We start from the raw sequence: 15,557 nt of genomic DNA, 5'->3' as shown, positions 1-15,557 counted from the left end.
AAGGAATATATTCTTGGGACTTCCGGCATGTCATTTAAATAGATAACAAATAAAAGTAGTCTTAAAACAGATCCTTGTGGTATACCGCTTATAACATGGTTCCATTCAGACTTCGCTCCATTTAAGACGACCCTCTGTTTTCTTTCGAGCAAAAAGTTCGATATCCAAGAACAAAAACGTGGCAGCGATTACATATTTTGCAAGTTTATGGATTAGGCGTTGATGAGGAACGAATGCCTCCATAAAATCACAATAAATTACATCGACACATTCTCCTTTATCCAAAATTGTTGTCCACTTATCCATAACCTTTATAAACTATAGATCTACCATCAATAACACCAAACTGAGCTTTGCTTAAAAGCTTGTTTCTCCTCATATGGTTCATTATTTCTTCCTTTACAATTGACTCCATTACCTTACATACAACCACGGTAAGTCGGACTATAGTTCGATACTTCCTTAAGGTCTCCTTTTTGTATATAGTCGTTGCATTTGCGCATTTCCAGTCTTCATGTATTTTTCCGGAAGCCAACTCGATCTGCACTCTTCTTCTTCTAGAATATAACTTCTGGTCACTCGATTTGTAGCTCTTCTGCTTCTAGAAGATCTTTTATCTCTTCTGTCTCGAAGCTGGAAGATTTATCTTCCAAGATGGCGGTGACCATGTTTAAGTGTGCGAGTGATGAGTTTCACTGGAGAAGGATTTATTGCACATACGTGCACAGGTTTGTTTCACAGTGTTTGAGAAAACTTAAAGACTTGTTTGTTTTGGGTTATGTTCTTCCGGTTTAGTCGATTTACATATAACAGAATGCGATCTTCTGAGAAGGCTTCTCTTCCGAGAAGATTGCAAATCGAGTTGGCCTCAGTACTTAATGATGTTTGGAATATCAATGGAAGCGGCTTACATATGACATCGCATGTTTCTTTTAAAACTCTTGGATGAATCATATCTGGTCCTGGAGATTTTGAAGTTTTCAACTTGAATAGTTTTGTTCTAACTTTTTCCGGAGTAATATAATATAATATATACTATAATATTGAGCCTGGAAAGAGGTTCCACTATTAGTTTTTTTTCTATATCGGGCATTGCTTCGTTTGATTCTCTGGTAAACAATGTTTGAAAGTAGCCCGCAAGAACATCAGCATTTCTAGATCAGATACAGTTATGCATTCCTTGTTTGGATCAGTGTAAAGATAAGAAATGTTTGCCTTTGACGAGGTTATAGATTTTCTGTATTGCCAGAATGTTTTAGGATTTTCTTGAACTTGTTTAACAGCCTTTTTGGTTAGTGTCTTGCTCTGCAATATTCCTTGTATATATCTTAATTCCCTTAAGTATTTGCTCCATAGCTGGCCTTTTATTTTATTTTTGACAGTGTTTTTCAGTCAAGAGGGGATTTATATTTACGGTCTATTGGTTTCAGTTGTTCATGCTGAATCAGTTTACTTGGAAAAGTTTCTTTTATGCATTGTTCCAGTTTTTCCTTTTAAAGGGTGTCAGTAGGCTTAGACATCCATGTACCTTTTTAAGAAATACCTTATTATTGAAATCATAATTAACCTTGTCTTATAGATATGTGCATCTGTAATATTTTATAAACATAAGTACCTGTCTCAAACAGTTCTCATCTGTAAATTGTTATATACGTAAGTACCTGTCCCAAACAGTTCCCATCTGTAAATTGTTATATACGTAAGTACCTGTCCCAAACAGTTCCCATCTGTAAATTGTTATAACTGTAAGTACCTGTCCCAAACAGTTCCCATCTGTAAATTGTTATATATATAAGTACCTGTCTCAAACAGTTCCCATCTGTAAATTGTTATATATATAAGTACCTGTCCCTTACAGTTCCCATCTGTAAATTGTTATATACGTAAGTACCTGTCCTAAATAGCTCCAATCTCTCAGCATAGTGTGGTATATATTTATATTATGATACTGACTGACTTCACGTTGTCTTATTCATAACTTCAGAAACCAGCATGGCTTGCTCTGGACAACATTTATTCGTAGCCGCCATTGACTTCGGGACCACATACTCGGGGTACGCATTCTCCTCAATCAATGACTATAGACGGGACCCTTTAGGTGTTTCATGCAACAACTGGGCATCGAGATCAGGAGGGTTTATTTCCCATAAAACGTCCACCTGTGTTCTCTTTGGACCCAACGGAGACTTCAACTCTTTTGGATTCGAGGCGGAAGACAAGTATTCCGATCTCGTTTTAGACGAAGAAGAAAAAGGATGGTATTACTTTCGACGGTTTAAAATGAAGCTATATGAAAACAAGGTATGTATTCGATCAATAGATATCATTAATAAAAAAAAAAGTTGAGGAGTCTAGCGTGCTGTCTTCATTCATATTACACTTTCTCCGTCACTGTTTCCTTTCTGGGCGGTGCTTAACACACTCATAAATATCATTAGGTACTACTTTACTCTGATAAAACTTAAGTCTAATATTCAATATTCACATGCCTATTGACATTATACTCTTAATAAACCATCTTTAAATAGTTATTAATCTTTTCGCATGAATTCAGAATGCTTATTGATATGTTCAGTAGCCCCGTTGTCAAAACCGTTACTCTCATTTGATATCATGACGTGACCTAGAATTTGGCCTAGATTTGCATGGCATTGAAACAGAAGACGTTTTTCTCTTTCGGAACACATGGTCTTATTTTTCTTGTAATTTTCAAAAGTCGTTTGGCGAATGAATGATTGACCGAAAGGATCAAAACAAAAACATAAACACAACGATATTGTTGTTGTTTATCTACTAAACTATGCAACTGTTTCGTGTTCTATGTCTGTATTTGGTCGTTTGTGGTATACTATATACTAAGGGGAAGGATTGCCTCGGAAATTCGACAATTTACTTGTCTGTACAGTCGTTATTACTTCAAGATCATTTATCTATTGTAGTCAATACGCATTCAGCGGACGTCTGTTTGCTCGGATCTAGTGCCCATTTTGGACCCATTACAATATTCATCAGAGTACAACTACGGCAGAAAATTTAAATCTTTACCTTCGGATCACCAACACATAGTGCATATGATACATTGTACTAATTATTTGATATATAACATAGCAACACAACTGACGAAGGAAGACAACTTTATGACTCGTGCCCTGACCGGGACTCGAACTCACGATCTATGGCACCAAATCGCATTACCAGAAATGTATATTGAAAGTATAAGAAAGAAATCACAGCTTAGTTCCACAGATTTACGTTCCTATTATGTTGGGAACATTTCATGATTGAACTTTTCATTTTGTTTTCAGTGTTTAAATCGCTCATTCACTCTAGAAGATGACCAAGGTCAGACTATGCAGGCAATCAAAGTCTTCACAGCAGTTATCAAGTATCTGAAAAACCATATGCTGACGTCATGCGAAAACAAAGTGACAGGCATTCAAATATCGGACATCATCTGGGTCCTCACTGTTCCAGCAATCTGGCCCGACGCCTCAAAACAGTTCATGAGGGAGGCTGCTGAGGCTGTAAGTATGTTATTCAAACAACATTGAAATCAACAAACTATTAAAAATAAATAAACTCATGTAAGAAATACTTCAATCCTGAGTCACAATATATTTGACTATTCACTGATAATACATGTAAAAGTATCATGTTTCCATTTTTAAAATTGAATAAATATATTTCTTATCTATTTCAGTAAATATCCTTCCCTGAGTTTAAGCTGTACGAATTGTACCTGCTGTCCCCATTGCATAATCGTCTGAGTTGACTTTATGAGGGACCTTACTTTTTCTCCTCTTTCTAAACATCTCCCTTCTTACATCGACTCTGCCTCTCTTCCGGCCGGCTGGTTAAGCATTCGCGCCTTGTGAAAAAGGCTTTGGTTTCTGTCCCCTGGCCGAGACATACGAGATTATTTAAAATGGTAGTTTGACACGATATACAAGATAATAAGCTCTTTATATGTGATTTAAAAGTTTTAAAATAACACCACACAGTTATTTCTACTTCTAATAACTCTTGAGTGTGGTGGAAGAGGTGACAAGTGTTGAAATCTAGAAGGGATATGAAGATAATGATATAATAGACTGTGGACGTTCCATCCCCATCGTTCAATCAAAATAGTAAATGCGTATTTTCGTTAACATGCAAGACCACTTAATGTTGTCGATATCAATACGGTCAGTTGTATGTTTCTAGGCCGGTATAAGAGGAGACCATCTGATGATAGCTCTAGAACCGGAAGCTGCATCCCTTTACTGCAAGTACCTCCCCCTGGAACTAAAAGGAGAGGGTGGTCTTCAGTCCTTTACACCGGGTTCAAAGTATATCGTCCTAGACGCCGGAGGTAATTAGACAGCGTATTAGACAGGTGTAATACATTCGCATTCTCTCTAGGGAAAAATTGGTGTTCAACATTTTTAAACGAAAATTGTTTGTCACCGCCCTTCTCCCTCCCGCAAAGAAAATCATGAAACATTCTTCATCAGTGTGTAAAAAATCTTAATCCAATGATGACAAATTATCTATATTCTGTTTTATGTATACATAAATAGACAACCATATTTACTCGTTATACCTATATATTATAAATAGTTTTAACAAATGTCACGGTGGTCAAACTTTAATAGTCTGACCAACACCTAAACATGTAAAGTGTATATAGATACTTGCGCTGTGTATCGTGTATAATGTTTGTACAAGTCCCTGTGTCATATACATGTAATGTCCTATGTACCTGTGTATATAGTTGTTATGGTGACGTATGAGAGGTGAGCGCAAGGATTGGTTGAGTGTGTCACTTTGACCCTGCATGACCCTATACCCGTGCACGTGGAAAACCTTACCTGGGCCTTGCCCAGGTGAGTGCAGCCACAACGGCTATAGATCCCACACAAGCCACACGTCCGGTATAAGCCTGTGTGCTTTATGGCCACAGTGCTTCTAGGTAAGTTTATTTAATTTAAAATAATAATATAAATACATATTTAATGTATTTTAGCTATTTGATATATAAAATACATTAAACTAATATATTTGCATTTTAAATATCTTGCCCTTAATATGTTAAAATATTTAACTTATGACATACACGTGGTCGGGCTCCATAGGGTCAAAACTATTGTAAAAATAATGTATTATAATTGTTAATTGTAAAAGTGTAACTATGGAATAAAATAGAATATAATATAAACATATATAATATACCTAAATGAATATTTAATGCGTTAAGTATTAAATAATGTAATTGTCGGCATCGTTCACACGTGTCCGTATGTATTTTAGGTATTGTTCTTTTTATTTCAGGTCACTGTCTCCGTGTGTGTGTCTGTGTTTATGTTAAATAAACTGTGCTTCATTTGAACATTGTTTGTGCATAATTGAAGAAATACCCACATATTATACTACTCGTGTGACACATGTCAATCCATCATTTCTAGGTGGCACGATAGATATCACCGCACACGAGGTTCAGAGTGATGGCTCCCTGAAGGAAATCCACAAGGCCAATGGCGGTGACTGGGGAGGTACTAAAGTAGACCATGCTTATCAGCTTCTCTTATCAGACATTATAGGTGATAGCGCACTTCATTATTTTCTTGAAAACAACAAGATAGACGCATTATACCTCTTCAATGATTTTGAAATAAAAAAGCGCACTATCAAACCAAATGTTCCCTCTGAAAAAATCACCTTTACAATCCCGTCGACAATGGATGACATATGCAGACATGAAAATAAGGCGGATATAGCTACAATTGTGGAATCAAAGTTCAAAGGAAATGTGTATACGATAGACAACAAACTAAGAGTCAGCGGAGACCGTGCTGCAAAACTATTCAAGGAATCCACAGAACATATCGTGGACCATTTGAAAAGCTTATTGAAAGAACCCACTGTTCAAGGGGTAAAGAGCATCCTGATGGTTGGAGGCTTTTCGGAGTCCTTCGTCCTTCAGAATGAAATCAAAACAAACTTTCCAAACTTACGTATAATTGTGCCTCGTGAAGCTGGACTGGCAATTTTGAAAGGGGCTGTTATTTTTGGTTTTGAACCAAAGGCTATCAAATCAAGGGTTTGTAAATATACTTATGGAGTGAAAATGTCACTACCGTTTGATGCTGAGAAACATGATGCACCAAACCGTTACGCCACTTCAACTGGCAAAGTGCTTTGCAATAATTTGTTTGATATTCATGTTCGCGTTGGAGATAATGTGGATATTGGAAAACCACAGATAGTAACAACGTATAAACCTTCAGAACCGAGCCAAACAAAAATGTCATTCAAAGTATATGCTTCCACAGAGAAGAACCCAAAGTATGTGACAGATTCCGGATGTACCAAGATTGGTCAGCTGAATATCGCCATACCATACACTTCAAAGAGAGTGGACAGAGCTGTAGCGGTACAATACAGAGCTCGAAGTTAAAGCAATCGACAAAAACACAAGAAAGATAATAACCGCTGCGTTTGACTTTTTGTAGACTGTGGATGCTTAAAGAACTCATGTCAAGTGTGTGCTTATTTCATGGATGTTTATACATACGGCAATACATACTATCTATAACAGACATTTAAAATACACGTTCAAACATCATCGGTCATTTGGTAATGCTTCAACACATCAAAACAGTACACCGGAGAACACGTCAAACCGTTACATCAGAGAACACATCAAAACAGTACACCAGAGAAAACGTTCAAGCGTTATATCAGAGAACACATCAAAACAGTACACTAGAGAAAACGTTCAAGCATTACATCAGAGAACACATCAAGACAGTACACCAGAGAAAACGTCCAAGCATTACATCAGAGAACACATCAAAACAGTACACCAGAGAAAACGTTCAAGCGTTATATCAGAGAACACATCAAAACAGTACACCAGAGAACACATCAAAACAGTACACCAGAGAAAACGTTCAAGCGTTATATCAGAGAACACATCAAGACAGTACACCAGTGAACACGTCAAAACAGTACACCAGAGAACACGTCCAAGCATTACATCAGAGAACACATCAAAACAGTACACCAGAGAAAACGTTCAAGCGTTACATCAGAGAACACATCAAAACAGTACACCAGAGAAAACGTCCAAGCATTACACCAGAGAACACATCAAGACAGTACACCAGAGAAAACGTCCAAGCATTACATCAGATAACACATCAAGACAGTACACCAGAGAAAACGTTCAAGCGTTATATCAGAGAACACATCAAAATAATACACCGGAAAACACGTCAAAATCATACACAAGAGAACACGTCCAAGCGTTACACCAGAGAACATATCAAAACAGTACACCAGAGAACACGTCCAAGCGTTACATCAGAGAACACATCAAAACAGTATATTAGGATTATTTGTCGGCTGTTTTGTTAATAATCAATGTGAATTTTGTGATGGATGTCTGGCGTCAGATTCTTTCAATTATAGACAGCATAACGTGAGGCAACCCGTCACAGGTGTGCGTCATTTGTAAATGTTTCAACTTTGTATTAAGAACCCTGGTCTGATGTGTAAAATGGTTAACACCAAATTACCTCCATTGATATATATCTCCTAAAACTTAAGATATTAACAACTATGCTTTGAGTACAAACAACAAGTACATAATCCCACATTATAGACTCTCTCTTACCAACTCTTTCTATATACCTTCCCCTATAAATCTGGAATGACCCGAACGAAATGAACAGATCTCCACCTTTGCAAGCAACTTTAAAAAGAAGTCTGACAAGGGTGTTTCTCAGAATAAATGCACAGTCTATTAAAATTTTGGAAAGAGAAAGCCTAATTTTACAAACCAAGTTTAGACATCGTTTTAACTAATTTAATAACGGTTTGTTTCGTTCAAACATAACCAACAGTCCAAATTGAATATAAAATAATCGTTGTGAGAGTGCTTATCATTTCTTCTTTGAATTTGAAAATATGGTAATAAACTGTAAACAGAGAACAAAACCTTTAGTCATTTCAGACACGTATATCATTAAATCAATCCCAGTAAAAATAAAAATAAAAGATTTAAAGACTTCAATTTTAATATGTACAGTGTATTATCAATTGGTATTGTTTAGGTTACTTGTCCAATCTTTGTCACTTTTAATTCATGCATTATCAAGACAACAGAGCTATCTAAAATGTACGATTAATACAACTGAGACGGAAATGCCATCCTTTAACGCAAGCCTTGGTTGACAAATGCAGTTCAACAGACACAACCTGGTAGATATCAGGACATTGTAACTCAGGACGAGGTAGGACCACGGGGACTACTGAAGTCCGAGACCGATAACAACAGACACAACTCAGGACGAGGTAGGACCACGGGGACTATTGAAGTCCGAGACCAATAACAACAGATACAACTCAGGACGAGGTAGGACCACGGGGACTGCTGAAGTCCGAGACCGATAACAATAGATACAACTCAGGATGAGGTAGGACCACGGGGACTACTGAAGTCCGAGACCGATAACAACAGACACAACTCAGGACGAAGTAGGACCAAGGGGACTACTGAAGTCCGAGACCGATAACAACAGACACAACTCAGGACGAGGTAGGACCACGGGGACTACTGAAGTCCGAGACCAATAACAACAGATACAACTCAGGACGAGGTAGGACCACGGGGACTATTGAAGTCCGAGACCGATAACAACAGACACAACCAGGAAGCTATCAGAATATGATAATTCAGGACGAGGTAAAACCTCGTGGAAATAATGAAGACCGATAACAACTGCACTATTGGACGATCCGAGTATACTTGAATAATATCTTGATGGTGGTTTATCAGAACTGATAACGCTCGGTGAGACTGCTATCCAGATACTTCTTGTTTGACAAAGATTAAACAAGAAATGTCTTAAAAAAAGATAAACGGCATAGTTTTAATGCTGGTGGATAATGTAAAACTGCTGGTGAAATAAACTAACGAACTAATGCGTTTCATCACAGATAACAAAATTATATCGGTTTTAATCATTTTTTTTTTTATAATAAGACTGCATTTGAATCAGGAATATAAGTTTAATGATGTGTCATTTGAAAAGATACAGTCACTTATTCAGCTTACATTAATTGTTTCGTTTTTAACTGTTTATCTGCATTTTGCATTTACCGCTACATTGACCAATCAAATACTTCAGCTTGACCAGTAACGCCACCTGTCGCGTCATATCCGGGGCCAAAATAATACTATACGGCTATGCCGAAAAAGATGTCCAACCATCTGCAAGTATATAAACAACATAAAAGCTCTCGAAGGCAAATGACGGGTTTTCATAGATATCTTTGTCTCCTCATAACATGGACAATAAATTGTTTACCTGAGTAACGCTAAATGTTATTTAAAATGTGGGTTCAAATTGAATTCTCTCGACCATTTCCCTTCGAGAACTCTATAAAACATTTCGTAAATGACATTGTTGCATCCTTCGTGTTGAAATCATCCTTTTATAATGGTATGTATAAGGCATAATGATATCTTTTTCATCCAACTTTGACAGATATACATCGGTTTCTCCTATTTGGTTAAGATATTATTCCATTAGATGTTGTCATATTTTAATCGGGCTAGACATTAGTCATTACAGTGATAAAGGCAAATAAACGTTGCTAAACATTTGGGGGTACATGTTTCCATCACACATTTGTGGATACAATGAAGTCTTTTTATTTTTGCGAGACTTGGTGAGCACATATCAAATCTTCGAGACGAGTTTCATAAAATCTGCTGTACTGCTGTATAAAATACTCACTTGACAAACGTCTTACAGGCAAAATCAATTAAGAGTCGAAAGCGCTGCAATTGCATTCAACAGCACATTCAAATGGCACCGTCTTGTTTTCAAACGGAACGTCATGTGGATACGATTTCAAATAATATGCTGCTGATTCACACACATTTTTGACAAGTAGATTTGTTTCGTGCTTATAAATTTAGATTAATTGAATTATCCCTGTTCAATGTAACTTTTTTTTCACCTAGACTTTCAAAGTCGTGTTTTACCGACTACGCCTGGGTCCATTAGAGAAAGGTACGCCAGGTGTGATATTTATTATACATTTTATACAGAATTTATATTAAGATAATCATATTTTTTTCTGAATAGCACTGTTTAATCTTCTCATGACTATTTAACTCGATCCATTACACCCGCACATCTCTGATTTGCCAAGATAAAGTCTGTTTAGAATACAAGAATAGTCCTTTCTTCTTTAAACCGAAAATTCCCCTGAACTATCTAACCAAGTTAAGATGATTCCTGACACAAGCTTCTGTCCGACGTGGTAACTTATCGGACTAGGAAGAAACAACCTAATATATTCAGAGTTATTTCCCCTCTACCACACTCCCTCGAATGGCGAATTATAATCGGGTGCGCTGTGAAACTACCATACGTACGGTACAATTAACCTGAAGTTAACTAGACGATACATATAAGTATATACTCACATTAATCTATGAACAATACACAATGTCTTGGATAATTTCATCGAGACAATTTCTCTGGCTATGTTATGTTGGTACATTATCTGATCCCAACCATATAACTTAGTGTGTCCTTGTATCGGTATACTTACTTTCCATGGACTGCTGAATGCATTTTATCCAAAGGTAATAATGACAAGAGAAATATTTAACTTGTTACTTTTGTGTGGTACAATATCTATGTTTTTATAACGAATATGCACCCCTCTCCTCCTGATGATAGTTGGCCTCCGCCTTTAGGATGTAAGTTTAACCGTCGTCAGATTAAATTCTGGTATATTTTCCCATATAATAGATAAACAAGTAGAATATCATTAGATTATTTTAATGTATTGAATATGGAGTAATTACATCATTTCTGTCGGACTAGCAACCTACGTATAATCACGTGACACTCCGTATACATCGTATCAATGTATCACAGTATTTGGGTTTTTTTTTATCTTCTCCAAAAAAAAAAAAAAAAAATTATAATGAAAATGACGTCTATTAAATGAAATAAATTAATGTTGAAAGTCTATGCGTCTACAAATCACATTTTGTTCCTCTCAGTTTCCGCAAATCTCCACTAGGAATTAGAAGCAGTGTGTCTATTGGGCGATCACGTGCACTTCCTTGTGTCAAAGAAAAGCACCAGTATCCTGAAAGACAAAAAATGTTATTCTAGTCAACAGTTCTTAATGCACTAATATTCAGAAAGATATATTATATAAAAATATATTATATATTATATAAAACTATTTTATTTGAAAAGTAAAATGTTGATCACAATTTGAAAAGTAAAATGTTGATCACAATTGTATAACCAGTGTGCGTTCACGGGACTACAGCCATTACAGATTGATCTGTAGCATGCATTCATCTCATTCAATGAGGTTTGACAAGTTTCTTCAAGCGTTTTTTTTTCAGATTTCATTAAAAAAGTGAATGCTTCTTACATCTTATAAGTAAGTAATCATGTACTATAGTTAATACACAGGAAATCTATAGGAACTTTGAGTCTCATCAGAACAACAGAATGAACATTCACGAATCTGAGTCACTATCCTTTAAAACATTCGACACTCATCGTGTCCCTATCTTGCCAAGCTCTTTTCTTTCTCAAAATCATAATATTCCCCCATTTATTCATTCAAACATGATTTGTTATGAGAGGAAAACTTTCTTATAAATATTTGAACTTTAAGCAATGTTTAAGAGGAATGATTAGATCTATTGTATCGATTTTAGGTACTGGTTAGATCCTCCTGTTTTATCTTACAATGATCAAACTCGGACAATTGTCTCTCGGACACAATGCAGTCCGACAAATTGAGGGTTTGTTGTTAGCAGCTGTCGAACGTTATCAAGTACATAACATGGGTATTCAAAGACTTGGCCAATCTCCCAACATCAAATATGCTCACATCGGGTAAGCTTTACATTAAGTTTTCGTGTTTGTCAAACCTAATGTTTCTTTTATTTCAAAAGTAAAACTCGTACAAATTGGATTTTTTATGTACTGATTCAAAATAAAATGTTATATATATAGGAGTAATCATAAACTTTTCTAAATATTATTGAGTTTGAGAATTCTTAAATTTGAATCAAGAACGCGTTGGCTGACAATGCTTGAAAAACACTGATATAGGATTTTGATATGTGAGGATTTGTTAGCTTTTCATTATCCTTTGTATATTAGAATATAATCTACAATGCAGTCAGTTTCGTGGCTGCTTTCATATCGAAATGTTTTTCAAATATGTACTAATGCAATGTAAGTTTGTGTGCTTAAATTTTATTGGACACATTTCAGAGAAAATATAGTTATTTTGCCCAAATGCTGACTAAATCTTAACAATTAAACCATGACTATAAGATGATACACTTTACCATTCATAAATAGTACAATAATGTAGTTTGACAATAACTAGAAATATAACTGTGCTTACTGACATAATGATATACTTTTTATGATATATTAAGAATAGCATTGTTCCATCCAGACTTGCATGAATGCTATGTTCAATTCCCATCTCACAAGCTGGGATTAGAAACCGTATTGTTGTATATAAAATGTGTAGATGTTTACCGCTACACATGTAGATTTTTTATGTTTTAATATGTACGGACACAATAGTGAGGTATAGCGTGTCCTCATCCGTCTCCCTCTCACAAACATAGGCTATGTACCTCATTACTCCCGCATGGTCGGTCAAGTTATGTCCGGGGTTTTAAACCAAACATTGGACATTCAAGACGAATAAAACTCTAAGGCGTGAGCAGTATGACGCCAAATCAACACCCCATTAGCTTAACGACATATTGTTACCAACATTCTCATATCGTACTTAGCTAAGGATTTGAAAATAACAAATTAAAATATTGGAATTCAAAATAATACAATTCAAACAATTATCTTAAAAAACACTTTCAACGTTTGATAACTGTTTTGAAATAAACCTAATTAGAGTTTCGGGTATATGTTGTATGAAGCTTGTTGATAACACAGACATAGGATAGCTGGTAATGGGCCAACCAGTGTTCATTTCATCGTTTAACAATACAAGTAGACCTCGCGTGTAGGGATGATACTAACATGCTTGTTATTGTTGTATAAACATAATGAAGTAACTATGGCTCTTTCTAAAGTAACAAATAACTCCATCTTGTCATATCGGTGCCAAACATAATTCTTTGAAGGATGACAACATAGTTTAAACATTAGAAATGTATGCCATACCTATTCCATTTATAATTGCTCTTAGCCTTCTATCGATATTTAAATAGATCTATAGATAAACAATACATTTGGCGAGGCTAATGATATAAAGAAATAATATACAACTTTACGACGCATGGAAGATTTATGGCATAATATGGTACAATAGAATTTCCGTAACAGTTGTAATGATTTAGTAAGATTTAGATATATATGGTTATTCTGAAGCATGCAAAAACACGTACACATCCTCACACCCTGACACACAATCAATTAAACAACCAATACAAGAACTTTAAAATGTATTGAAATGAATTTATTTTTCAGATGAAAAGGAATGGATGGAGAGGACAAAACTCTTGCTAACGTACCTGTCGACAGGGATGCTGACCGCATCATTAACAAACTTGGCTATAGACCCGGCGTCGGCGTGCTTCGTTGCCTGGGTGATCATGTCACTATTGTGGTAGACATTCATATTTAACATTGGTGACGTCTTCCCTCCACGTGTCATCATGACGTCACCGTGAATCTCGAGAACCACATGCTAAAAATAAATTGATTTCAATATAGTTTAAATCAATCTTTAATCAAAACAATGGAATCGGTCGCAACAAATTTTATAACTAAAAATGTCTAACAATTCTAACAAAACATACATTAACATGTTATAGGTAGGCTGTGCATTCTGGCAAGCCTGCCTTCCTCAGTTCGGTTGACATTTTAATAAAAAAAAAGGCCCATGTCCTATAAGTGTCGGGGTCGTTAGAAGATAACATCATTATTAGATTATCGAAGTTACTCAACACAAAAAGCTACATTAACACAAACTGCTTCTTATCACAGTATATTTCACTTAGTACTGAAGTAGTTCGTAAGATATGCTGAACCACTGACAAATGCACATAGTATATATATGTGGTTTCCGAGGCTGTTCATCTCCTGTTCATTATGATAAGTCTAGAACACATCAATCTTGTGACGTAAACAAGAGACATAAATAACAGACTGATATATAAGCCGTCTACGTAAACCAATATTGTCACAAGAATGTCCCTTAAGTATGAAGGTTCGGTTCGTGTAGCATTACATATTAGGGAACTGTGTGGGTTGATAATCGAATTTTACAACTGTGTACTTATCAGTAGACTGGTCCCCTGTTTCTATAATATTAAAATTACAAATCAAATCAAATCAAGCTTTATGATTATGATATCTAGGACATGTCCATTTGTAGTTTCAAACTAGAGGGAAATAATCTAGAATTAGAATTTAGCTGGGCAATTCCTAACAAATAAATCAGGGGTGGGTTGCCAGTCTAACTTATGAGAGACTTTACTAGACTTACATTTAAATCGTTTGATAATAATAAATCAACTTTTACACACCTAAGTGAATTGGGTGTGAAAAGTATTAGTAAACGTTCCACTAACATAGAAATCGATTGTTTATAATATTCCAGACTCTAGAAACAAAAGTATGGCTGTGATAAATCACACTAAGGTATATCTACCAGTCAATAATGGCTAACTTGACTTCTATAGAAGTTAATGGACTGGTGTGTGTCGAGTAGGAAACTGATAGGGAAACTCAAAACAATAGAGAACTGTTTCTACAGTATTGTGTTTAGAAATAAAAAAGGGTTTTAAAAATGTATGTTGTTTTTTTGTTGCTTTTTATTTTGACCTGGTAGTTTCAGTTTGAATTAATGTAACACATCCTGATATTGAATAAATTGTACACTTACCTGTTCTTCGGTGTTGTATTTTTTGGCCAGGTGAGTTGACAACTGCTCGAGGAATTCCTTCTGTATAGCAGCTTTCGGAACATTGGTTCGGACAACTACGGCCAGCTTCGTGATGGTCATTTTGTCTCCTGGTCGTGTCTGGTCCTCGATGACCAGCACCCGTGTGTATTGACTGATCGATACGATGTAGACACCTCTATACCTATATAACGCCCGAGTGTGTATTGGCTTTAGAAATGCATTTTTCAATACCTATAGTCCGTTTCACATAAATGACGACTCAGAAGGCAGCTATGTAAATTCAATACCTATGTATTCGATTTAAGTTGTTGATATTACCTGCATTATTGACCTAGCTCTCACAGGTAGCCTGCGATACAGGAATCAATTCTGTATACACGTTTACGTCTACAAACTCTACAACTGTTGAAACTTATCTTAAGACCTAACGATAACTGGTGTGGTAAAATCGTGTCACCATTTTTCATAAGTTCCTTAAAGTAATCTCTTCCATGTTGACCAGAAGAGCTGGGTTCAGAAATGGTGTAATTTGACTCCTATCTGTTCCAGTGGGTTTCAAGCTCTCTTTA

The 15,557-nt window shown here is 35.9% G+C and overlaps 2 protein-coding genes across 2 annotated transcripts in view; one reads left to right on the top strand and one right to left on the bottom strand.

The window, feature by feature from the left end:
• The window catches only part of LOC117329304 (heat shock 70 kDa protein 12B-like), a 55,535-nt gene extending 47,518 nt beyond the window's left edge, over positions 1-8,017 (top strand). Inside the window, exons 2-5 of the mRNA XM_033887197.1 lie at positions 1,985-2,301; positions 3,306-3,524; positions 4,204-4,351; positions 5,445-8,017. Coding sequence (XP_033743088.1) covers positions 1,993-2,301; positions 3,306-3,524; positions 4,204-4,351; positions 5,445-6,436 — 1,668 coding nt within the window. The 5' untranslated portion in view covers positions 1,985-1,992 and the 3' untranslated portion in view covers positions 6,437-8,017. The remainder of the gene's footprint in view (positions 1-1,984; positions 2,302-3,305; positions 3,525-4,203; positions 4,352-5,444) is intronic.
• A 2,811-nt stretch (positions 8,018-10,828) lies between these two features.
• On the bottom strand, positions 10,829-15,228 carry LOC117329303 (macrophage migration inhibitory factor-like). Its single transcript, XM_033887193.1, has 3 exons — positions 14,968-15,228; positions 13,592-13,767; positions 10,829-11,160 (listed from the first exon to the last, which is right to left on the bottom strand). Exons 1-3 carry the CDS (start codon positions 15,085-15,087, stop codon positions 11,121-11,123), a joined length of 336 nt encoding a protein of 111 aa, XP_033743084.1. The 5' UTR covers positions 15,088-15,228; the 3' UTR covers positions 10,829-11,120.
• Between the last annotated feature and the right edge of the window lie 329 nt (positions 15,229-15,557).

Source organism: Pecten maximus, chromosome 6, assembly GCF_902652985.1.
Source record: "Pecten maximus chromosome 6, xPecMax1.1, whole genome shotgun sequence".
In the NCBI taxonomy this organism is placed as follows: domain Eukaryota; kingdom Metazoa; phylum Mollusca; class Bivalvia; order Pectinida; family Pectinidae; genus Pecten; species Pecten maximus.
The sequence above is the reverse complement of the archived record's forward strand: the minus strand, read 5'-3'. Positions and strand labels throughout refer to the sequence as shown.